This window comes from Neopelma chrysocephalum, unplaced genomic scaffold (genome assembly GCF_003984885.1).
Source record: "Neopelma chrysocephalum unplaced genomic scaffold, ASM398488v2 Primary Assembly neopelma1_23b, whole genome shotgun sequence".
Taxonomy (NCBI): Eukaryota; Metazoa; Chordata; class Aves; order Passeriformes; family Pipridae; genus Neopelma; species Neopelma chrysocephalum.
The window spans coordinates 175,562-202,450 of NW_020897692.1; the positions used below are offsets into that span (position 1 = coordinate 175,562).

Genomic DNA, 26,889 nt, shown 5'->3' on the forward strand with positions numbered 1-26,889 from the left:
TATGAAATACTCTAAATTAAGCACTAAACAGTAACAGAAGGTATAGAGTTTATTTCTCTTTACAGAAATTGTATTTAACTCTTATTTCTAAGTTTTTTCTGGTGGCTAATAGCCTGTAAAAAAATTCAAGATCACCTAGTTCCAACCCCCCTGCCATGGACAAGGACACTTCCCACTAGACCAGGTTGCTCAATGCTCCATCCAACCTGGCATTGAACACTGCCAGGGATGGGACACCCACGACTTCTCTCGGCAACCTGGTCCAGTGTCTCACCAACCTTACCATCAATAAAGAATTTCTTCCTAATATTCTAACATAAATTTCCCCTCTTTCAGTTTGAACTCATTACTGCTTGTCCTACAAGTACAGTTCCTAATAAAGAGTCCTTCTCCGGCTTCCTTGTAAGCCCCGTTGAGATCCTGGAAGGCTGCCATGAGGGCTCCAGTTACTGCAAGTAACAGTATATATTTTAAGGACCAAAACTATAGTCAGTATATGATAGTTATACATATCATCTCCCAGTGGGTATTAGGATCATATACAAGACTGGGTGAAGATATAAAGTAATACTTGGTAGCTGTTAGGAAGTAAACAATGCAATAAAAATAATATTTTCAAGTCAGGAGAGACTAGAACAGATCTTTGTACATGGAGAAATATTGAAAACACTAGCACAAATTTTTAATTGAACCAATGGTAACATGTATATATTCTTCTAAGGCTTTAGGTTTCAGTGGGGAAAAAAAGCAAACAGTTTTGTGGAATAAACGCTTAACATCTAAGTAATCAACCTCTCTCTTCACTCCTACCCCACTTCTCTCTTTTAACATATTGTAAATAGCAATGTTCAAGAAATATCTATCCATGTAGACATTTAAATGTGAATGCTACAGTAATTTTTCATGTCTCTATATACAGTATTAAAAATATTTGGCATAACTACTCAAAGCATCCAAAAAATATACAAAGGAGACAGTATGGATAAACACTCTTAGTCAGCTCTTATGTGATCAGTCATCTAGAGTTAGCTTGAAAACAAGAGCAACAGCAGTGGACAGGCATGTGTTAGAAAAAGGCATTCCACATGTTTCCAGATGTGATACCAGAATAGAGGTATCACAAATATAACAGCCCTAGATGACAAGAGGCAAAGAAGATAAGTCTGGAAGAATAATTCACTGAGGAAATAGCTAACTCACCAGTCTTGACTTCCTGAGAATTAACACAGGAGAGATGCCCTAACTATTGCAAGAATTCACTGAGCTGTTACTGCCTTACACACTTAAAAGACACAAATCCATAAGAAACAAGGTTTCCTTACAGTTAGTGCTGAAGGTTCTACTTATATTATTGTAACACTGAAATGAAGTAAGATCATTCAAGCAGCCAGGGTCACAGTACCAGCAGCAAAACAAGTATAGATATTGTATTATTTCAGTGCCAACTCATAATGGTCTTAGCAGAATGTAAGAAATACAGCTATTTTCTATGTTATTTTTGGAATTCAGAAGCACATTTACGTATTACTAGAAATACAATGGTTCATAAAATCTAAAACTTGCTGTAGGGCAAAGAAAGTTCAGTTCATGCAAAATTTAAGCTGTGAATATATATAGTGACAAATACACACTAGTGAATGTTTTTGTCACTACGGGCAATTCTCTGTCTGAACTTCCACCAATAATAAGTAAGCTCAATACAGTCATAAAACAGAATCAGCTCTCAGTATAATAAACATTTATAAATTACATGCTGTGTTTTCAGTTTCAGGATGGACAAGTGCATAGGGATTCTTTTCTGCTGGTATTTTAATTGCAGAAAGCATCTTCCTCCCCAAGACGATTAAAATACTTTCATATGCATTTCCAAGTATTTTTAATATTGCACACTTTTTTTTTACCTAAGATATCCCCAGTGAGAAGAAAATAATTCCTCAGTGAGAATGTATTTTAATGCTTCATTAAAAAAAATTCTTTCTCATACTTCTTTGAGTTGAAACTAGTCAGGGTTTTATTCTTATTATTATTAATACCTAGATATGGATTTCCTGTGGTAATTTTTGCTTATTCAGATGAAAGGGAGTCACTAGAACCTTATTTCAATGACTGGTGATGCTGGTGAAAACTGAAATCGTCTCTGGAGATCTATTAACAGCCACAGGTATGTTTACTATTGTAGCCAAAGAAATATAGCTAAGAGGGTGATACACTATCAGAAATGCCTACAACAGAATTCTGTCACTTCTAGCTGCCAATCCATCAGCAGAGAAAGCAAAGTTAACTCTGATTTATTTATTTATTTTCTCGGTATCTAGTGAGAAACATCAACATCACCTTAATTTAAAAAACCCATAAAAAATCATAATGCCTAAGAGACAGCAAGTTAGTAATCCCAATGAAAAGCAGACATTTTTCAAATAAAGTAGCTTAAATGGTAAATTCACTCTAATTAAATCTTTATTTGGGGATTTTTCAAAATTTTCATCAAGCCATTGTGAAAACACAACTTTGATGTATGCATCCTGAATTCACCTTAATGGGTAATTAATTGATATCCACTGTAGTTCCATGAATGATTGTTGCTTTACTGTCATTTAAGTACAAATTAATTTACTTCTCTGCACATTGTTTATATTTATCAGATATAAATATAAATAGTTTCCAATCAGATATTCCCAAATTATCTCCATTTTTCCAAAGTGAAATCACTACTTTCACAACATACAAATGACAAGACTGTGATCATGAACGCAAGTCTATTGTCTATGGAATGTATTTATTTGTGAAGACAGTTCATCTCTACTACCCTTAGGTGGTTTGGTGAAAGATGTCTCTGCCTATGGTATTGGGTTGGACTAAATGAGCCTTGAAGATCCATGCCAACCCAAACCATTTGATGATTCTATAGATTTATGTTTACTAACTTCTCATTATTTTTTTGTTGCTCTAGATACAATCTCTTCCTTGTTACACATATCTCTGAAAACTACAGATTCTTAAACACAATTTTCCATACATTGCAAATCAAGGGAATTCATTCTAATTTTACAATAAAATATAAGTTTACAATAAAATATGATTCATAGGTAGGTTTTATAAAGAAATGGCAGAAAGTTTAACGTGGTACACAATGGACAGAGATTACCTATTCCAGTCACTCACAGATCTACTCTTCTGTATTATTTGATACGCGCAGACTATTTATGTCTTTCACTCCAAGCATCTTTTACTGATGTATAGAACGAAAAATTTTTGCAGAATAGCACTTTCTAGAAAAGTAGAGCTTTTGCTATTATAGCTGAGACAAAAATAGGAAAAGCATTTTTCTGATCAGAAATATCAGCAAAAGAGTGAGGAGGACAGTTTGCACAACAAAGAAAATAACCTCTTAATTAGATTTTTCTTTCCATTTATGAAAAAATTATATCTGCTCACGTACACTATAAACACTAATAATTTTACATGGTGTCAGAAGCAATATTTATGTGTTTATCCTTCTAAAAGCTTAATAATTAATAAAAAAAAAATTACAAAGACCTTTATAACAGAATCATATATTAGAACTGTACAGGAAATATTAAATGTTTGGCGATACAAATGGATACCAGAAGATATTGAATTTTATATTGAAGACAGGGTGGCATTTATGGATGGCAAAACTGAATAAAACAGTTCACGTATAATGCAGCATCTATTCAGGCATACTAGTGAAAATCCAACAAAAGTCAGCAACTGCACTTGAACTGAAAAACATAATACTTCAATGAATTAATAATGCTTTAATGAATTAAACCTTTTTCTAACTACAAGGAAGTACCTTCCCAAGTCATACTAGAACAGCTTGAGCTTGATTAGGGAATGAAAATAAAGACCACAGTAGTCATGGTGGAGACAACAGCTATAAAAGGAGAGTAAATAGACTACTAAACAAGAAATCATCTGTTTTCAGATTTTAGTTCACCACTAATACATTCCTCCAGTTAGCCACTGTCTGGTATAGAGTGCCTTAATTTTCTGGCAGAAAATTTCCATGCATTTACTGTAGCTATTCATATCATAATGTGCAATCACCTCCTTATAAGAAATTCCAAAGAAAATGTGTGCTTTCCCAATATGGTACATCCATTAACACATCCAACTGCCTGCTGAACTCAAAAGACAATGCTATTCCATGACTGGCTCCAGAAGGTCTCGTTATCTAATCTTGACCTACTCAATCGCTCATAGTTAGAAAAAAAATTTTCTCCCCTAGTTTGCCTTCCCACAGGACACTACTTTAATTGAATAAATCACAAATAAATATACATGAATAATATTACCTTACTAGCTAGAGACCTCCAGGTCACATGAAGTTGTTAGACTAATGTTGGAGTGTATTTGTTGTTGCCTTTTAGTTTTGGTTTGGTTTGCTTTGGTTTGGTTTTCTTGTGGGTTTGATTTTTTGCTTACAAAACAAAACAATCAACCCTTGGATGATTCTTGTTGTCCAGATAATGAGAACACATATTGAAAGAATAGCACCAAAATAAATTGACCCATGGAATTTCTGCAGTGCATCCTCTGGCTAATCTGAAAATTCTATGGAACCTCATAAACATTTTTAGTGCTTTATACAATTAGGGACTTATCAAACCAAAGGTTCTGGAGTTTTGTCTACTTTTCTGACATACAAAACCGCCATATCTATTTAAAGAATTTAAAACTACTTCCTACCTCTTTCCACCTCAAGAACTAAACTGTTCAGGTGTACAGAGTGCAATATGAGAAGAGAGAATTTTATCAAGTTTCCACAAAATATGCTTAGGTTGCTCTGAACAAATAAGGAGTGAGAGTCTTCACTAAAACTCATCAGGAAGAAAGTAGTGTAGAGAGATATAGTTTTTGATATGTTTATTAACTTTGCTACCTAAGCCTTATCCTATTCCTTGGTGGTAAAATCTACAAGAGTTCACAAAATTAAAACATAACCCTCACTTGCTAAAATTGAAACAGTACCGACAACTGACATTCTGGGACCAGCCTTGAAAGCAACAATGTTCTTGTGTTTTAGGGAAACACAAAACAAGCAATGCTATTTACTTGCAACTTCTCTTGCATTATTAATGCATCTTTAGTTAGTTTATCAAAATATATCACCACCTTAGTGTGTATGTAGTAACTGATTCAAGACAGGGCACCAAAGTAATATAGTCCATGTGAAAGAATACATATCTCCTTAAAGCTGCAAGCAAGGCAGATTGGAATGGCAAACACAATTTCAAATGTCAAAGAACAATAAAATAAAACTGTGTAGGGGTCTGTATGTGCAAAACCCACATAAACCAGAAAGGAATAATTTCTAAGTTCGACCTTTTAAAACTGGCCAGTCAATCATGTAGGTTCCCTGTAGACTCTTCAGTAATATAGTTTATGCAGCTTTTTTGGGACAGATTTCTGTATTTCTCCTGTACTGACTACAAAAGAAATGTAAGATTACTAGGCATTTCAATTTTATATAGATTAAGTTAGAGAGGCAAATTCCACACATACTGTTTAGACATCTTCTTCATTAGGAGGTATGTACGTACAGTTCATTCTGAAACATAGGCAGAGGTTATTAAAATTGTTCTCTGGGCAGTTTATCTGCAAACAGAAACAAATGAAGTCTAAGACATGGTTGCCACCATGAAAGAATATGTCTGAATATGCCAAGTCACTGCTGAACAACTTAGCAGACCACTAGCCATTCCTGGAAAGGCTCGACGTGGTTTGCCACCAAGCTTTCAGCAAGGTTGCCAATTCAACAGCAGCATAAAAAGGAGACAGGCAGGTTGACCACTACACCTGTGGCATACAGCATAGACAAATTGAATTCATGATTCTCCTTACACTAAAACACAGTAAACCAGTCAAGTTCTGAACAAAACGTGGGATTAGTAGGTTTCTCGTTGTTTCTTTTTATGGCATCCTCATCATTTAAATATTGGACCCTTTTAAATTCTCAGTACTTTCAAAGTTGCATTTTGGGACATAATTATGTCTGTGTAGCTCAATGGATAGCTGTAACGATCAGTAGCTTTGACTATCTTGCAAAGATAACCAACATGTCTTATAAGCACCCAATGGAAGCACATTTTAGGGTCTTCCAGGAGAGATGCAACTATCACTGTATTGTTCCTTTCACTGAACTAATTCACTAAGTGTTTAGGTATCGGCATTAGACTGATAATATCTTGACTGGTATATTCCAACACAGCTGTGATTGTATAAGCTTATTTGAGACCACACTATATTTGAGAAAGTTTTGTCAGAAGCTGAAAAATTCACGTCTCCATTAGGATTGAAATAAATAAAACCAGGAAGTAATGCAGATACTTCTCCTAAAACAGAAGGGTAACATCTGGAAGAAAATTAATAACTGGTACTCTGGTTTACCAATTATATTATGTCTGTGTTATTAAGCTGCAATTCTTCATGACTATGAGGACAGTTTTCAGTTTCACAGGTTCCTCATCTAACAGTGCTCTTCAGAGATATTGGAGATGAACCTCTCAGAGGACAGCCACAGGTAGTTATTTGGTATAAATTGAAGATCATTAGACAATTCAATCTGAAGAGACCTCAGGACTTCCCTACCCCAACACCTTGCTCCTTTGACATTGCTTTCAATGTCACCTCTGAGGACAGACACATTGTTCAGAACTTTATCAGGTCTTCAAAACCTGCAAGGATGGAGACTACAGCAACCTCTCTGAGCAATCCATTCCACTGCTTTACTTTCCTTACAGTGGAAAAGTTTCAGTTTTACACCTTTGCTCTCATGCTTATGCTGTGCATTGCTGGAAATACCTTGGCTCTTGATAATGTCTTTGCAGGTGTTAAGAGGCCGCTGTTAGGTTCTCACGAGGCCTTCTTTTCCCCAGGCTAGTTCCCTCAACTTCTCCTTATATTACAAGGGCTCCAGTCCCTCAGTTCTGACAGTCTTGGTGGCCCTCCACTGAACTTGCTCCAATTTACTGAGGACCTTCTTATAAAATGAAACTACAGTGTATGTTCTGTTCACACTTTCAAATGTAACATTTGAAATTCTTCAATGTTTTCTTTGAGTTCAGAAGTACTTGGTTCTACCCTCTACTATCTCCAGGAAAAAGTAATTTCATATTTATTGGGTTTATGTTTTGCTGCTTCCAACCACATAAGGCAAAGAAAATACAGATAGAGTAGGAAGAGGGGGAATGGGGATGGTACATCACACCACAGACCTAAGTATCTCTCTCAGAAACCATTTTTAAGAGGGTAAAGTCACATTAAGGAAGCCTAAGTGAACATAATTCCATGATGTATAATGGGTTTTTCCCAGTGATACTCCTAGCACACATACAGAAATAAAAAAACCCTGCTTATAATAAAAAAATTTATAAGCATTTCTAATTTATAAGAATAAAAAATAACAGTAACTTTTTAAACTATTTCAAAGTCTGAAATGAAAACATTTTCCATATTTTCCATATATCCTACATGGAACTGCACTTGTCTGAATCTTAATCAACCACCTGCAAATCTGTTTGTAGTCTCTTGTCATATCTTCCACCAATATGTTTTTATTCAAGCATCATTCTTATGAATCTCTTAATTCACAGCTTTTTGAAAGGAGTGTGATCTTTTCCTCAGAGCGATGATGCAAAAGCTGAAAAAACTCACTGATTTTCTACCAATACGTTTTTCTTGATTTTTATTATGCCTAAGCTAAAATTCAGTAAATGTATGCTTTTTTATTTCACACTTTAGAGTTCACTGTATGCATCTTTTATTTGTGTATTTCCTAATATATACCATATGAGTTTTGTTGGTTTTTTTTTAGGAATGAATCCTTAATGATAATCTGACTTATCAAGTTCAGAGTAACTTCTATATAATTGACAAATAATTTTATTTCTAACCTAATACAGCTGTTTTTGTTAAATGAACACACATACTTTATATGCCAAAAATAACACAGTTCCCACTTTTTCCTGTGTCTTTCTCTAGGCAAATTGCAGTTATAATTTACTTCTTTTTACATTAGATTTAAAAATGTCCTTATAAATGCTAATAAAACATTTTTCATAACTAAAGTAAACCTGAGCTTTATGTTCAGCCTTGCAAAACTACCTGTAAAGCTCCTTATATTCCAATTTATAAACAAATTCAAAAAAAGTTTGCTTCATATGACACAGCTGCACTTGAGGCCTTATGACTTACTTTTTATTTAAAGAGAACTTCTTTCTGGATCTTCACATTTAAATGGTTTTAAAGTGATTTCCTAACATTGCTGGTGTCTGTTTCTAAATTGTGACATTTATCTAAGATGAGTATTATTAAATATATAGGAACAATGAAGTCAAAGAAATCTAAGCATGTTTTATGCCAAAAGAAACACGTAGACAACACCCTCTGATGCAGCTTGACATAATTTTCAGTTTTTTCATCCAGAATATTGCCTCAAGACTAAACCCAGAAAATGAAGACAGAGAACCATACTTGTATTAACATACTAGTAGAGGAACATCGAATTTTAAAAAATAGGTTTGTGTTCTTGTTTTCCTAGTTCATTGCAAAACTGTGGCAAATCTAGACATTTACTAATCAAAATCATTAAACACATCTTTGCTTTGGACAAAGATATGACCACCTAACTGTGCCAAAGAACATAGAAGCCTTTCTAATTGGTCCCAGATGTTTCTATAAATCTTTCAATCCAAGACAGAAACACTTCCTTCCATGAATATAGATTATAGTTTTGCAATTCATGATCATACAACAAACCTCAGACTGAGGACCTTACATGCACGACAGTGCTCTTCGAACAGAAAGTGGTATGTCAGTGTTTAAATTTCTATATTCAACTAGAAATTGAAAAGAAATGCATCCAACTCTAAAGCAAATACTCCTATGTGCTTAATAATTTTTTTAAATAAAAATTTAAGAATGAAAAATATTTTCAGAGGCAGAAACAGCACAAATACTCATAAGAGACAGAAGTTGTGAGGATCACAAAGGTTTCCCTGTATTGTCCTTCACAGAAGTATAGTCTACTAATGGCAAAAAAAAAAAATCCAACATCAAACTAGTTCTCAAATAAGTTGATGCTCAGAAGAGAAAAAGTTTTACAACACTTTCTTCATTACTAAATTAACTTCCTCTGCCCCTACAGACATCTATGAACCATCAGAACCTGGTCCTCACAAGTCATTTCAATTGCCTGGACATATGTTCGGAAAACACCACAAGTGAATGCAACTCATCCATCAGGTTCCTGGAATGCATTGAGGACTGCTTCCTACTACAGTTGCGGGACACTCCAACTAAGAACAACGCATTGCTATATTTAGTGCTCACACACTGAGAAGACTTATTTGACAACATAACCACCAATGGCAATATCTACTTGCAATTTAAGAAAGAATAGTACAAAGATGACATAATCAAAGAATTCAGGACAGGTTAAAAGCTGCATAACTGGGGGGCAGCCTTGCTGAAAGGGACTTGGATGTCCTCGTGGACAAGAAGCTGAAGATGAGCCAGCCATGATATGTTGCAGCAACAGGCAAAAATTAGAGATGTGATCATCCCACACTACTCAGCACTTGTCAGGCCACATCTGGAGTACTCTGTCCAGCTATGGTCCCCACAATAAAAAAAAAAAAACAGACTCAAACGCACTGGATAGACCTCAAAGAATCATCACAAAAATAATCAGATGACTGGAAACCTGCCCTCTGAGGAAAGACTGAAGGAGCTAGGTCTTTTCTTCCTGGAGAAGAGAAGGCTTAGGAGGGACCTTATGACAGTACTTCAGTACTTAAGGGGCAGCTACAAAGAGGACGGAAGCTCTCTCTTCACAAAGACCCACATTAGAAGGACAAAGGGGCAATGGGTAGAAGGTACATTGGAAGAGATTTCAACTTGAGAAATAATTTGTTTACAGTGAGATCAATCATGGAACAGTCTGCCCAGGTATACAGTGACGTGCTCATCCCTGGAGGATTTTAAGACAAAATTGGACAGAGTCTAAAATTATCTCATTGTAGCTCTCTTTCCCATGAAAAGTTAGACAAGATCATATTTCAAGGTCCTTTCAAACCTGAGCTGTTCTATAATTCTACAAAATTCACCATTGGCCAAAAATGTCTATAGGTACTGTGGTTTTCTCAAAGGAGTTCAAAATAGTCCAGTCAGGAAACTTTGTGAACATCACCTTCTAAATTAGTCAAGCAACTTCATGAAATAATTGGCCAGCAGTCCTCTAGCTGCTAACTTGATGTTCCCTGGTTTCGACTCTACATGTATGTTACTGCAAAACTATCTGCTCAGGAAGACATTCTATTTCCAGCACTCATATTAACGTTAATCCCACTGTGTGAAACACCCAAAGGACTATGACAGAAATGATAAGCATCGTAAAAAAGAAAAATTGTTGGTTTGTTTGGGTTTTTTTATTTGAAGATGAACAAATAAAAAAAGCTTATTCTTAGCAATCTTGCAGATAAGAATATTCCTTCAAATACAGCGTTATTTTTATTTGGATTCTACCTACAATCTTCCTCAATCTTTTGAATTGTATCAGAATAACTATCCTGTATTTTAAGCAAATAGAAGCTTAGGAAATCCAAAATAGTCTAAAGCTAATGCTGTTTATCTTTTTATGTAGACAACACTGAGAACAATCGTGTCATCAGGCATACATAAATTACAAAATGGTATTTCCTGAACTGTGTCTGTCATCATGAAGAGACTGCCCCTTATGCTTAGAAACACCTTGAAATTCTCTTATTCTTTGCTAAAAGTAAGAAGGAGTGTAACAAATAACTTACATAAAACTTTTTTTTTATGTGAGTGACCTTTGAAGTCCCATTTAAACACATTATATACTTCACGTTAAGTTTCAAAGTAGTCCAGTTTACTTCAGCAGAACTACTTGACAAGCTTTATATTGCTTTCCCAGCAAGAAAGCACACTGAACATTTTGTTGAACTGAGGCCTCAATCAACAGCTCAGTAAACAGACAGATTGAATAATACATCTATTGCTACATAGGACAAAAAGAGATAAAATGAAATTTTGTTTTCATAAGCAATACATAGAGAAACTACAGGCACAGAATGTCCTTTACAAAATAACGCTTTCCCAGTAGCATTTCATCACAAGGCTTGAATAACTGATCCTACAGGATCAAAATAAGAAACTTTTAAAAAGTTTAATATTTATTTCCAGCACATTACAGAGACTGCCATCATCTGAATTAGGTTGCAACCATATCTGTGGTATTAAAGTACTATACATGCATTCAGGCCTTGGGAAGTGGAAGTATGAAGAGTATAAAAAGTGTAATATTTTAAATTTCTGTTTCACAGCATCACAACACAATTCCCTTTAGTGTATCTAGTATGTGTTTCTCACCTATCTCCTAAGCTGAATGCAGCTTCAGAGAGCAGAGGTCTCAGATTCACAGAGAAATATATAATAATGAAAGCATATTAATTTTGTTTCCAGCCTGACATAGACCTCTGTGTTCTGATGCAGATTCATGTGGATGCTTGAATTTTCCTAGGCACTGTTTAATAGCTCTGTATGTGTACTTGTGGCAATAGTATTTCCACCAGACTGCTTAAGTGGAAAATATATTTACTGCTACAATTCTATTTAGAAGTTTGGCTAAGCAGCCAAATTTCCTGCATAGAGCATAATTTGAAATATCAAGAATATATTCACAGAAGGTGGGCAGACACGACTTTAGACTCTTAGAAGACCTTTGATCTTCTGAAAGGCCAGAAGGGTGGAGGCCAGGCACAATATTCTGTGCACCTGGGAAGCTTTAAAATGGAGTCTATGATTTTATGGACAGGAAATACTGTTATCCCATAGAAAAATTAATTTAAGCAATAACTATATATCTGATCTTTATGAAAGTCCCAGTGAAGTCAACATGTACTATATAAACCCATTTAAAAGCAGAAACAGTATGCTGCAGCTTAAGGAGATAAGCAAAATATAGGGGAAGTAACATCTTTTATTAGACAAATCTGTATACAATTGGAAATGGGTTAAAAAAGAAAAAGGCAAAAATTCAAGCACATACCCCTACAGGTCTTTAGCAGAGGGAATAGTATCCCCAGAAGCCTATTTATTTCTCCCAGCTATGTCAACTGGTCCAGTAATTAGCAAGTATTAACTAGTAACAGAAAGAAATAACATATTCCTGGACTTCATATATCAGAAGCATATAATGAATGAGGACAGTTACAGCTTACCAAACTACATCCAAATTGACCACCTGAATATTCAGAGACAAATATTTACTTAAGATTTTCACTCTTTTCCACGCCATTACAACATGTTGTGCTTAAAACTTCACTCTAAAAAAAAAAGGCAGCTCTTCATCTGCATTACCTTATCTGAGCCTGGAATTCACATAGCAAACTAATGCTAGCCAAATTATACGCATGCATTGATTTCCAAAGGACTAGGATTTTATCCAGAACATAGTTTAAAGCATGACTATTCAGTGTAGTACATGGCCAGTCCTAACAGGTAGTGACACTGTAAAGCTGATGAGCACAAAATAAGAGCTAAATTGATGGTCTCTTCTTTCCACAAATTAAATTATTTACATTACAATTTAACCTAGCATGCCTACACTGTCACCATTCTCCATCCCACAACTGTAGCCATAATGATTCCCAAAGTTATTCTTTCCTGCAAATAAGTCTGCTGCTTATCGGCTATAGTTATGCTGCTCCTCAAGGCAAAATTTTAAACATAAGAGTAAAGAAAGGGAATAAAAGCAATCTTGCCTTTAGTTCACTTCTCCTGAAAAGTTAAAATAAACACACTGTATAAATAAACCATTAAAACTAGTTTCAGAAGGCACATCCTAAGAAAAATGTCTTCATAGTATCATAGAATTGCTTAGGTTGGAAAAGACCTTTAAGTCGGATTGTTAACCTAGCACGGCCAAGTCCACCAATAAACCATGCCCCCGAGTGCCACATTTACATGTCTTTTAAATATGTCCAGCGATGGAGTTTCCACCACTTCTCTGAGCAGGCCGTTCCAATGTTTGATCACCCTTTCTGGGAAAAAATTTTTCCAAATATCCGACCTAAACCTCCCTTGACACAACTTGAAGCCATTTCCTCTTGTTCTGCTTATTACTGGGAAGAGACCAACCCCCGCTTGCTACAATCTCCTTTCAGGCAGTTGTAGAGAGAGGTAAAGTCTCTCCTGAGCCTCTTTTCCTCCAGGCTAAACAACTCCAGCTCTCTCAGCTGCTCCTCATAAGGCTTGTGCTCTAGATCCTGGACCAGCTTCATTGCACTTCTTTAGAAACATAATCTTTGACAGATCGTGGTTACTTAACTGCAGTCCTCAGACTTCAAATTTCATGCAGTTCAGGCATATATTTCCTCAGCAAAGGCACTAACATTCCTATTTCAAAAACAGCCTATGCTTCAGCTGGTCTTCTACACTGCATAGGAGGTTTTGCATGTTGCATATGCTCTGCATACTTTCTGTTACACTGCATTTCCTCTATTACTTTGTAAAGGGCATGCAGAGTTCTAAAACAAAAGCATTATGTGAGTCCATGTTAATCTTAATTATTTATAAATATATGCCTACCTCCTCAAACCACATCTGGAAGAATTCAATGAAATTTTCCATAGGAGAGAAACTGCAATTTCTGCTAAATGCCACGAAACACATAGACATATCTTTCCTTTGGGATAGAATGACAAGTTTCTGATGTATCCTGTCTCCTAAAATTCCAAAAATTACTATATGCACTACTCAAATATTTAATAATGCAATTAATTCTCAAAATAGCTGACATATTATTTCTAAAACATTTTACAGCATGAAATCTTGCATAGTCCCTAAACTCATGTAGTTAACTGTGCCTAGGGGAGATTCTTAGCTTGTAATGCAGTAATGAGTAATTGTTTAGTATTTCCTTTGAAGTACACATTTGCTGCTACACTGTTTTACTAAACACATCTCATCAGCAAATCCAGAAAATTCTTTTAGCTAAAGGGGTAATTATAAAGCTGTCTATGTAACAAGCTATCTTCTTTGAAGCTCTAAATCAGAATCCAAGGCTGTATTTCTGTAACAAGTATTTCTTTTTATTTTTATTGATCTTTTTACCCTTAACAGCACCTTTATCTCATGAAATCCTTTTGTCCGGTCACGGTACCTGATAGTAGTTGCTAAATTATTTTTTAACTAGCTATCTCAAATATTACTATTATTTCCATATTGTTAGGTGCGGATAAAAGATTACAGTTTCAAAAATATCCTTTTACTGTTCTGAAAACTAAATGACTAATTTGTACAAAGCTATTCAACAAGTTGGAAGTCTTATCTTCCATAAAATAACTCCATTGCTAAATTAAAGAGATTGCAATTTTAAATCAATAATATAAACAAGTATGAAATACTTCGTTATTTAAAAAAAAAAAATCAAAGCATACACAAAGGAATTAGCAGGGAATAAGCCACCAATTGAACAAGCTTAAAAATACTATATTTGCAATTAATGCATTCTTTTTGACCCCCAAGTAACTGTAAAAGTCTATTTGCCTAAAGGGCAAAAACCCTAAATGTCAGAACTTTCTGACTCAGTGCAGAATTTTTACCCAGTGCAATAACCTCACTAGTTAAATCAGTTTATGCTGTCACTGAAAACACATCAAGGATGAATAGAGTAAGGCAAACTCCAGAGGTACACTGAAAGAAAACCCTGAATGGCACCATAATTTTTTTCTTCCTTTAGGAGGAATGCAAAGCAATTAATTTTGGAGAACACTGCTCAAGAAACTAACAAATTGAGGTACAGAATAAAATTAGATTAAAAAATAAATGGAACTAAATATACAAAATACTAATAATGCTAATAGAGCATATTTCCAGGTTTGCATCTCCCCGATTTCTTGAGTCAGTAACTAGGAGATTAATTTTAACATAATGATGATGCTGATGATGATTAAGTTTAAATCTAATCTCTTCATTTGTCACAACTTCACTCTATATTTTTTATTCATACTTTTCCTTGGTTCATGCTTTGCACCTAAACCTTGACTAAAATGGATTAGAGACATCTATATTAAAATTGTTGGGAGTTGAGATTTTGGTTTGGTTTGGTTGATTGGTTTGGGTTCTGATTAGTTGTTTTTTTTGTTGTTGTTTTTTGAGTATTGAACCTGAGAAATACACACTTTTCTTTCAGAGCAGTATAAGAGTGCCCAGAGTATTATTCATGTCCAATTATCTGACGTGGGAGTTATTTATCTTTTTCAGTGAAAACATCAATAAGCCTTGGTTATATCAGGATAAAAGAACTGAATAAATTCTTTTTAATTTTGGATTTTTATGTTTCATACAGCTCTTCCAACTATAATTGCTACAGTTTCAGTGCCTTTATTTACCCTCTTAAACTCTTCCAAACTTCATAATGGAAAAAAGTAGACTTTCCAAATGTATTAGCTTAACCAAATTGATTTACATGATTCAAAACCTTTACTAAAAATAAGCCAAAAGGATCTGTTGATTAACAGGCTCTTTCACCTGGTTACAGGTAGCCATTTGACATGGCCTTCATACATTTGTCCAATTCCTTACAGGACTTTAGGGTTTTTAAACACATTGATTAATGAATCTGAAAATACACCATTGTTATCCATCTATACCCACTGCTTGACCTTACATTTTTTTACCAATTCTTTGTATTGCCCTGGGATTCAACAAAATTTCTGAGAATATTAAACCAACATAACCATAAAGCCAAGAAAGTGAACATTTATGTGGATTAGATTTTACGGAACAGTCATAAGATTTGAACATTGAGAGGTTGTTTACTGGAAGCTTTCTTACAATCAGGAAAAAAAGAGAACAAACAAAGAATATAATATATAAATGTGTCCCCCAAGTCATTAGGTGTGCAAATATGGAGAGCTAATTAGGGAAAAATATTTTACAAATCCAACATCATTCTCTCTTTTATTTCCATTCTCAAATACCAAAGGAGTTATAATTTCAGGATTTTTACTATATCCCTTAAAATGGCTAGTTTCAAATTAATTTCTTAGACAGCTCTGTGAATGTAGTCATTTGTGTATTCCTTCAGTTGAAGACAATGTATGAAAGTATTAGCATTTTTCCTCATGATCTTTGCATCTTCTCTACAGTTATATATTTACAGAAAATGTCATTGGATCTATTCTCCTTATCCAAGGAAGTCTAAACACCAGCTTTAGAATCTTCAAAACTTTGTTCATAAAATTTCATCTCCCTTTTTTTGAACCAGATGAAAATCCTATACACAGAAATGAACCATAAATCCATTCTGTGTATGCAAAAAATATATGCTTTTTTAACTACATTATTTAATATCACTCTAAACTAGTACTTTTTTTTCAATTACCATTTACTGAGAAAATATTATGTTTTGTGGTGGAGAATACCTATACTTGAAAAGCAGACTATGTCCAGAAAAGAAAGGATAAAATTAAAAAAAAAAAAAGAAAATAGTGAAAAACCGAAGAAGATAATTAAGATTGAAAGAGAAAATGCACAACTAAATTATGCTCCATTCTGCCAGGCAGAGTACAAAACGTATCAGATGTAAACTGTGATTTTTCTGAGAAAAACGCTTAAATATTGACCTTTGAGATAACATACAACAAGTACCATAGTACTTCTCTGCACCTGCCATATAAAACTACTAAAGTGAACATTAAAGAATCGAATTAATAGAAAAAAAAAAAGTAAACTCCTTTCTACACAAGAGGAAAGCAGATAGCTAAATTGGATGATAGGCAAGAGCAATTAGTAAGGAAAACTTTATGTTAATGAAGCAGCAGAGCTTGTTAGGTCATCTTAATTATGCATGTTAAATTCTGACTTGAGGCAAAGAAAACTGTGAAGATTAAGAGTTGTAGAGTAAAAGAAGTCTGAACTCATAACACTTTTTTCATGCTCTACTTTGCTTGGTTTGAGTCATGGTTGGCATATATAAATCTAAAAGTACATTTATGCTCAGAGATTTTTTCCTCTTTCTGTGTGCTACTTGTACAGACTCAAAACCAATAAATAAAGTATGTCAAGGTAAACTTTCTTTAAAATAGTACATGATCCCTCTGTTTTCCAGAATATTTTTCTGTTTATACAGTACAGATGAAAATATTTTTAGAATTTAACAAAAATATTCAGTCATTATAGTTAAGTAGGTTTTTTTCCATCTTACAGGAAAATTTAAAATTCAATTTTTACTCCCGGCCAAAATAAGCATGAACCCTTCCAAATCTAAACTTTGCAAGAAAAAAAAATCTCAAGTTACATAAATTAAATATTATTATTTTGTTCTAGTTTGTTTGAGTTTTTTATTAACTTACATTATAAGTTCATTTTTCAAGAAGAAACCATATTCTGTTTGAAAAAATAATGTGGCTTTACTAACGCCATGTCATTTTGTTCAAGTGGTTGCTAAGTAGCAAACACTTTCAAATTTCAGAATTCAGTCTAAACTTGGTGGAAAATAAAAATTAATATATTATATATCAGAGAATCGTTTAAAGATCCTCAATCTAGTTAGAAGTTGTTCAGTAACAGGATAACACAAGGGGCAAAAGCTAACGATCCACCCTGTCCGGAGTCTAACTTTATAACAGTGCATTTTGGACTGCTAACAAGTGAAATTAGGTGGTGAGAAACAGGGAACTGCATGACTGAAACAACATTAACAGTTACATTTTGACAGATTAGAGACATTTTGGATTTTGTTTGGAAATATGTAAGCCAAATTTTAAAAAACTCACTTTTATGAATTGCTGAATTAAATCAGGAAGTGCAGGATCAAGTGAGAATTAATTACAAAGTTTATTCTAGTCTGAAAAAAGAAACAGATTTGGATTTAAAATGCAAAAAGTGCATTCTTTATTTCATTGGGCTTTTTTCACCCAACAGTAACAAGAAGAAACAAGAAGACAATGAGAAATAGAGAAATGTTAGATACAGCTAATTCTACTAGCAAGAAAGATAAAGTATTGCAATAGTTTGATCTTTGACCTTCTTTTCTTCTGTTATTTTCTAAAGACACTGCTTATTACTTGTGGCAAAACTATAATTAACAGATTCCTGTACTTTTATTATAAGAAACAATAGCCATAACATATGCCAGTTCCATGCAATGTTTGTTTTTAAACACACTATATTTTCTTTCCATCTGTTTAGTAAGAGCATGGTGATACAAATACAGTATTCAAAATAAATACAAGACTGCTGAGAATACTCACACAAGTGTGTGACACAGATAAAAAGACACAAATGTACTTGAATAGCAACACATTTAGATTAACATTTCTATGTTATGAGCATAACTACCATTTTGATTACCCTTGGACCTAAAGAAACATGAGAGAACTATTAAAAGCATGAATTAGATCTATTAGTATTTGAATCACAATAGAAAAACCTCTTCAGTAAAAGTAGACCAGTGAGACTTCCTCAGGACTTCTATATATCATATAAAAGTATATTCACATTTAGTCTTTAATAGAAATTAGTTTAGACTTTTATAGAAATCATATCTATTTGATTCTTATAAACATTTAAAAAAGCACACGTTTTATCCCAAGAAGACTGCGTAAAGAAAGTGTGTATAGTCTGACATAACATGGTTAATGATTTCCAACATTTCCACAGATTTTCTGGAGTCACAGAAAGAATAAAGTCAATTGTACAGTAGCTACTCTCCCAAATAATAAAATGGATTAGGTATACAAATAAGTAAACATTTATTAATAGAATTATTCAATATGGAAACATTCATTAAATAGTTTAATTTTTTTTCTCCAAAGACTATGCAAAGAATCTTAAGAAATCTTAAAAGGAGAGTGAAATATGATGGAAAACATGGTTTTCATTACTCTTCCTCTCAGATGTGCTAAACCATCGCCCTTTCCAGAGCTGTGCTGAGGAACAGACTAGAAACAAAGGAAAAACTATTATAATTGTACTCAATAGGATTCCCACTTGAAAGCTTAACTTGGAACATTCCAAATAGGTGAGATGAAATTTTATACCCACTCTTTATTATATTGAGATACTAAAAGTAAGGTAAGTACGAGGAAAATTATTAGTTAGAGGTTATACAATCCTACAGAAAATACTTTGAAACAATAGTTAAGACTGGGAACTCTGTGAATCATAAATAAGGAAAAGCAATGTCAGAGTTATGTTGATAGTTCTAACAGTTATAATGGCTAAATTGATATGGTGAAAAAGTCCAGGGTAGAAATACCTAGCACAAACACCACCAGAGCTTAAAAACTTTGCAATCCATAACTGCCTGATTTTACACCAATGGAAAGCAGTGAGTCTTTACCAAGGTCTCTAAATACATTATCCACGTCCCAGGTTTTTATTTGGCACAAGTTTCAGGTGGTTTAAAACCTGATTAAATGGCATTTAGCTATGTTGTTCAAGTTGAATGCACTCCCATTAAGCAGATTTTTTTTCCATTAAGCTGTAGCCATTATCAACCAGCAAAAATTAAAAAAAAAATCCAGTTCAGCCCATATCAGAGTATTCCATAACAGCAATATCTGTGAAGAATCTTTCATTCCCAAGTACATTTCAGACTTTAAATACGCATGAACATCAGTGACATGAAAGTCAAATTTTACACACTTAACAACTTCACTGATCATAAGTCAATAAAATAGCTTATTTTATTCTCAGCACAGACAGAACACTGTGCAATGATGTCATGAAGTGAATTTCTTTTACACCTTCCAAAAGGACATGTTGTGAATGTTTTTTCTGTATCTAAGGGCCAGATTATAAAAGCTCTGTAAGCACGTGCCAAGATTATTAGCCCTTTAAATATCCTTTAAACATTATCTGCATCCCTCAAGTATTTAAAACCCAGGTAATCAAAGCATATTTAGATGCTTAATCAACACAAAGAATCCCCATAAAATATTCATCACAGTCTGTATGAACACTTGGTTCCACTTAGAGCACAGAGGGCTTTAAAGGGTCAAGAAAAGAAACCACTGTGTTTTTCATGCATTTTTTTATATTTTTCTATCCTGAGACAAAGTAATGTCATAAAGTATTATTCTTACAGAGTCATGTACTAGCAATTATAGGTTTCTGCCTCACATCAGAAGCTTTTCTGAGAGAAACACTTTCTTTACAGTACCACAGAAGATGAAAAACCTGCAACTGGCCCACAGAACTCTATTCCAATATTTATTATTCCATTATTTTTTGACCATGGCCCTATGTTCTCACAAAGTAACTATCACAACTTATTTGATAAATATCAATTACATCTTTGATCAATGCATAAAATATACGAATATAATGAATGAGAAGTGGTGTTGCAAATTTTAAATTCAAAATGATAAAAATAAAGGAATGAAAATATTAATGCAAAAAAGGAAGCAAGAAACAATGACTTACAATAATAAGCAGCTGCTTTATATAAACCAGATGGACACTTCACACAATTTTCAGATTTTTGGGGGTTCATTTGCTTATTTGAAATTATTTAGAGAAATGAACAATCTAACTTTTAAAGTACTGTATGATAGAATCTGTATCTATCAGAACTAGCAAATAAATTAAATTTAAAATGTTTGAAATTATCATGTGCAAGATATTATATACAAAAGTACAAAGAAGAAAAAAGTATTTTTCTCTAAAAATGATAACTCTCTAAAAAAAATTAAATTAACCTCATAAAATATTGATTTTAATTTAGTAACTAATGTCTATATAGTCTTTAAACCTTATCAGTAGAAAAAATTTTTCACAACATTAACTATGTATTTGGCTTAATTAACACTATCTGGACAACTGATAGATAACGAAGATATAAATCTTCAAGAAACAAAATTTGCTTTTTTTCAAATGGAACATGAAAAGCCTCAACAACACAGATACACCCAAAAAACCCCAAGCAAAACCAAAACAAAACCCAACAACCTAAATTGCTAAATGGTCAAAGTGGTAAATCTTTCAATATATTTGAAGACTAAAGAGGTTCTAATGTAGGATATGTTTTAAAATAGATCCCTTCCTGACATTGTCATTCCAGATTTAATTCCAACTAATGAGCATAAACTCACCAAAAACCCAGTAATGAAAGTTTATTTTCAGGAATGTAATTGTGATTTTTATAAACAGAAGTGAGGCTAAAGAATAATGGCAGTGGAAGGAAAAAACAAACAACCAGATATATTACCTATCTGAGGTCACAGAAAGTGAAAAAGATAGTAAGAAGGTGTTATTTATAATATTAATAAAATATTTAAAAACAAGATTTATATAGAAATTTAAAAGTACACGTTATTAATAAATGAATCTTAAATTAATAAGACACACAAGACAGAGAAAGAGACAGCTGTCATTAGCTTGACTTTTATCAGGATTTGACATGATCCCTCGCAGTATTTTCACCAGCAAAGTAGGGAAATGTGGACTAGGTGAATTAGACATTTAGAATATGGCACTATATTTTGGAAAAAAAATGTGGTATGTGTAATTTTGAAAAAAAAGCATTCAATCTGCAAAGTCGTATTCAATCTGCAAAATATTAACAGAAACACCACTGTAACTCCCTGCCTCATGTTAACAATACTATTTGGTTACATGCCTCTAAACACTTGTAGTAACAAACAAAAAGTCAAAAATTTTTTTAGCTTCCCAAAGATATCCCAAAAAAAGGAACCAAACACTGGTATTCATACCGTCATAAATCCATCCAGCAAACCTGAGTCAGGCTTTGGGGGTGCTTGCAATCGCTCCATAGACCACTTTTCAATGATAGATGACACCTGGGTATTTTCCGTGTTTAGAATTCTGAATCCAGTCATATTAACACCACTGTACCGATAGGGTTCCACATCCAGGGCAAACAGATCCTGAAAAAATTACCATTATATAAATTCTTTAATACATTAAAGCTCCTATTTCAATTGTTGGACCATCTCCCCATATGAGAGCATGGAAATTTTCAGTCCTATATATGCTAGGAAGTATGTTCTGTTTATCTGGGGTCTGTGGACAAGAAACTTGGCTGACCTTATAGTGGGAGTAATCTGACTCACAGAGGAAGAACAGTCTTTCAGGAAGCATTAAGTCCAGTTACAGAATTGTATCCGCTACTAGTTAGGCCGAAATACTATAATAAGCTTAAATATTATTATTGATTGCTAAATATTTTTATTAATCACTACTTCTTGGATTTACTAGAAGTCAGACATCAAATCATAAAATAAACAGAACAAGAGTTTCCTTGCACTTTCAGTCTCTGTGAAACTTGAACTTGTTAATCTTAGGAGGATAAATTGGTGGCAGGGGAAAAGGGGAGGGTGGTGAGCAGGGAAAAGGGGAAATATACATAGCTTTAAATTTAATCAAAAGCATTTTTCACTGCCACCCGTTGAACTTCAAACATCTTTGCAAGAATAACCTTTGCCAATTAATATGTTTTCAATACATATGTATGTGTGTATGTTTGTGTACAGTTAGCCCTCCAACACACACAGAGGTAAATGTAATTATTAAAAAGAAAAAGAAAAAAAATCAAATTTTAGCATTTTAGCTCAAGCAACTAAACTCAATATTATCCTAATCCTTTGACAAAATCCTTAGAAATAGTGTACAAACAGTACTTGACTTTAGGAAACCCAGGTCTAAGATCAAGTTTTGAACATGGAGGGGGAAAAAGATGTAATCAGGGTTATACATAAGATATTATTACCCTATGACATAATTTTAGCTTTATTGAACATAGAAATTCTTCCCATAATTTGTACTTAGCCATTTTTCTCATTTTTAATGTGACTTTTGCGGTCAGTTTAATATATTATAAATTTCCATAAAATGGTAGTGTTAGGTATAACATTTGCCTGAATCTGTTTTGTTTACTGGCTAGACCTGAAGAAGATTAAATATTGTACTAAAGAAAAATCAGATTATAATTTATTATTCATTGTTAACATCACTCAGACCACAAAAATATCAACCAGTTATCAATCACTACCCATTTTTAATTATAGCTAATAATTATGATATAATTTCCCATACATAATAGCAAAGATATGCAGGTGTCAAAATTCATTTAAAAATAACCAAATTTGTATCCTCTTTGTAAAGAAATAACACATTTTATTGCAAAGGAAAAGTTGAACACAATTAAACCTATGTTACATTTTTCTCTTTAAAAATTCTCAGTTTTTACCGTGCAAGAGGTCAGAACCTTGGATGTAATTATTTAATCCAAACACATTCATGTTTACACTGGAATATAATAAATATACACAACAATATTATGCATATACTACAAATGCACGCAGGTCAGTTTATTAATAAGCTACTGCATTAGACCCTGAATCAATCACGAGGAGATTACACAGAAGATTTGTAAACACTGTGACTGGAAAATTTATTTGACAGGATTTTCACCATGTCAGGTAAGAAGCAATTAATATATCAAAACAGCTAAATTGTAATGCAAGTTCCAGAGCTACATTGCAAAATCAAAATCTATTACATCTTTGTGCACAGTAAATTATCCCTTGATAGTTCCAAGTCAATATAACACTCTAATCTCCTTCAAAAATCTAATGTTCTAATAAGGAACTAAGAGTGACAGAAAATCCTGATTTTTAAATATAGTTTTAAGAATAAAAATTCAATACCAATGGGCAGCAATACCACTCAAAGAAACAATTATCCTCAATAGCAAAATAAGAATTTAAAAAATAAAAAATTCTTTGAAACATCTATAACCCATTTTTCTGGAGGAAAACCTATTCAGTGAGGGAAATTCTATTGCATGCAATTCTAAATCTATAAGTGATACAATAACTTACCCTTCTAAAATAAGACAGGTATTTGTGCAGGGTGCGCATTTGAACTTCACAAATTATTTTGCTTTTTCTAGCTACTTCATGTTAATATTTTCCATGAACTTGGTTTTTCTGATTCTGAGGTGAACTTCCTATTCTGGCACAAAGGATTCATTCTCACAAGAATTTAAACATATATGTGACTTTAAACATGGGTCATTTCAAGCATGGTTTCGCCAAGGCACATCTGTCTCATGCTTGTCTTGTATTTTAAGAAACTTAAATAACTGCAATCTAATTAGACAAAAGGACCTCTCAAAACAGAGAAATGTTCACAACTGTATTTCTTAGAGTACTATTTTACCAATTTTCAAACTGTTTCTTAGGCTGTGGTGAGCAGCAAAAACGGTCTTCCCATACACGTTTGTTACGTTTGTAAGAGCGTTCACATTTTTAAATGTTCATTTAGTGCAAATAATAGATCCAAGAATTATCAAATTCCTTCTAAGTTACACTTGCACTGGACACCAAAGAATATTGCATAATTCATGTGCCTAAAAAGCTCATGCGGATTGTTAAATAAAATGCTGTTAAGATTCATACCAAATTATTCATGAATCATATGACAGAGAAAAACTATCTTGTAAAACGTTGGATTAAAAATAAGGAATATATGAGTAAATTTTAAAAATACCTTAATCTTCACATACAAATAGCCAAAAGATAAAAAGGACAAAATGCATCATATAAACAATGAATTATGAATTATGTACTTAACCCTCCTTCACTGCAGTTAAAAACTGCAGTACTACAGGTTTTTCATGTCTAGCAGTTTCCAAGGCACACTGTTGAACAATAATTAAGCCATCCTGATGAGTTTTCACTGAAAGTAAGAAAACTCAACAGAGAAAACATCTTGTACTCACACCCCATTCCAGAGAGACCTTTTACACATTGTTAAGTAATATAATTAGGAAAGTAACATCTTTGTTAGATGTCATCAGTATGCTTTTATAAGTCACTTACCAGTGTGGTAAAGATATAGTGATAGTATTCTGTCATCATTCCCATAGCTAAAGCCTTGGAAAAATAAACAAAAGATTAATTTTTCTGAGGTCACATAATACATTTTTGTCACACTTACATGACAAATAAAAAGTTACAAAAGAACACTACTGGGATCAGACTATAAGATTGGAATTATACTAAAATTAGGTCAAGCAAATAATTTCCTAGAAGTTAGAGAAGATTACTGACTATTAAAGGAATTTATGAAGCAGATCTTCTGATAGAAAGAATATTGTTAGGCTGTTTAGTCCAGTAAATGTGAAAGAGGTTTAGGTTTTTACATACTAATGGATACATTGTTACCACACAAAATTTGAGTTGACAATATTGTCATTCGTTATTGAACTCTTCCTTTAAAATGAATAACCTCATAGGAATTTCCTTTTTCTATTTTGATGAACAATACTATGCATGTAAAAGAAGGACTCAAGCTTATATTATACAGGTATACATTTTTTCAACCATGGAAGAAAATTCTCTTGAGTCAAATTTTGAACAGCCAGATACATACTAATTAAATAAAAGTGAAGAGCAAATATTAATAATATTATGCTATAAATTCAGATATCTATCAAGTGCCTTCAATATTAAATAGTATTTGATCAACTGCACATTTTAAATGTCCATACTTTTCTCTTAAATGCGTAAGAACAAATATTTGTAGATAAAATTTTAAAGCAATAGATTCTGTCTCATCACTCTTATTACTAAGGGTATTTTCACATGAAAAGCTGGTATCAATGCTCTGCACAAAAGTTACCTTAGATCAGTATGATTTATTCAGTCAATTTAGTATCTACAGTGATTTTTATCTAATTTTAGCACTATAGAAAAGCTACAGAAGTAAGCAATATATTCTTCCTTTCCAGTAATTATTGGAATTTTTTCCCAAGTTGCTACCAGATGCATCTCCTTAAAGACACTGAAGGTCACAATTATACAATTCTGACAACGTCAGAATTTGTATACAGAAGAATTATTAGTTTTGAGGGTTTTAGGAGCCTGTTTATTTGTGGCAATGTCTGGAAACTGATAAACTGATTAGTCTATATGTTCTTTTCCAAAGAAAAAATCTAAAATTAATCCAAATATTGGCTGCAGATCAGATTTTATAACATTTTAAACAAGATTTTGACAAAAACCACACCGCTTTTCCAAAGAATGCCTATACTTGTGTATTTAAAATTCCACAATAGTATTAGAACTAGGATATAGTGTTCCAATAGCAATTAAAGTTCTCTTAAAACCACATTCTCATGTGAAATATTACAACTTCATTAGAAATTCTACAACTACAAACACTGTTAGCTTTTTTAAGAACATTTTTTGTTTTGTTTTTAAATAAAACCAAAGTATCTTCCTCTATATATGTAACACATTTGCAGTCACATATATTGTAACTGCTTATATATAGTCAGGTCTTTCATACTCCAAAGAATCCCCACACAACATCATACACGTGTTCCTTACTCTGCTGTGTGATGATGCTGCCTCTTTTACAGGTCTTTCTTCCTTCTCATTCCTCACTTTTCTGAAGACCTCACTTCCTTTTCTTCTTCAAACATTGTCATTTCTCTGTTCTCATTACTGCAGTGCTTTCCTAACCTTTTACATCGTGTCTGCTTTCCCTGGTTGCCTGGTGATGTGGTTACCGCTGAGGTTTGCCTGAATTCAATTATGCTTGTTTGGCTGATGGGATTTTTTTTTCCTTTTCATCATGCATTTTTGGCCACTTAACAGTAGTTGCCATTTCACTGGCCTCTCAAGGTACTTTTTATTTTCAACTTGTATTCTCTTTCACCAACTTCATTGTTAATTTTTCCAATCATCCTTCCAAGAAGAAACCCCAAATTCATCCCTCCATTCCCACAAAAAACCCCAATCAATTATTATTTCAGAAATTAATATTTTTTTCAACAATCACTTATAAACACTATATTTG

At 33.3% G+C, this 26,889-nt stretch overlaps 1 protein-coding gene across 1 annotated transcript in view; it reads right to left on the bottom strand.

The window, feature by feature from the left end:
- LOC113974765 (glutamate receptor ionotropic, kainate 2) overlaps positions 1-26,889 on the bottom strand; it is a gene marked incomplete at its 3' end in the record, with an annotated part of 340,470 nt that overhangs the window by 167,821 nt on the left and 145,760 nt on the right. The window contains exons 5-6 of the mRNA XM_027698214.1: positions 24,906-24,959; positions 21,774-21,947 (exon numbers count right to left, since the gene is read on the bottom strand). Coding sequence (XP_027554015.1) covers positions 21,774-21,947; positions 24,906-24,959 — 228 coding nt within the window. The remainder of the gene's footprint in view (positions 1-21,773; positions 21,948-24,905; positions 24,960-26,889) is intronic.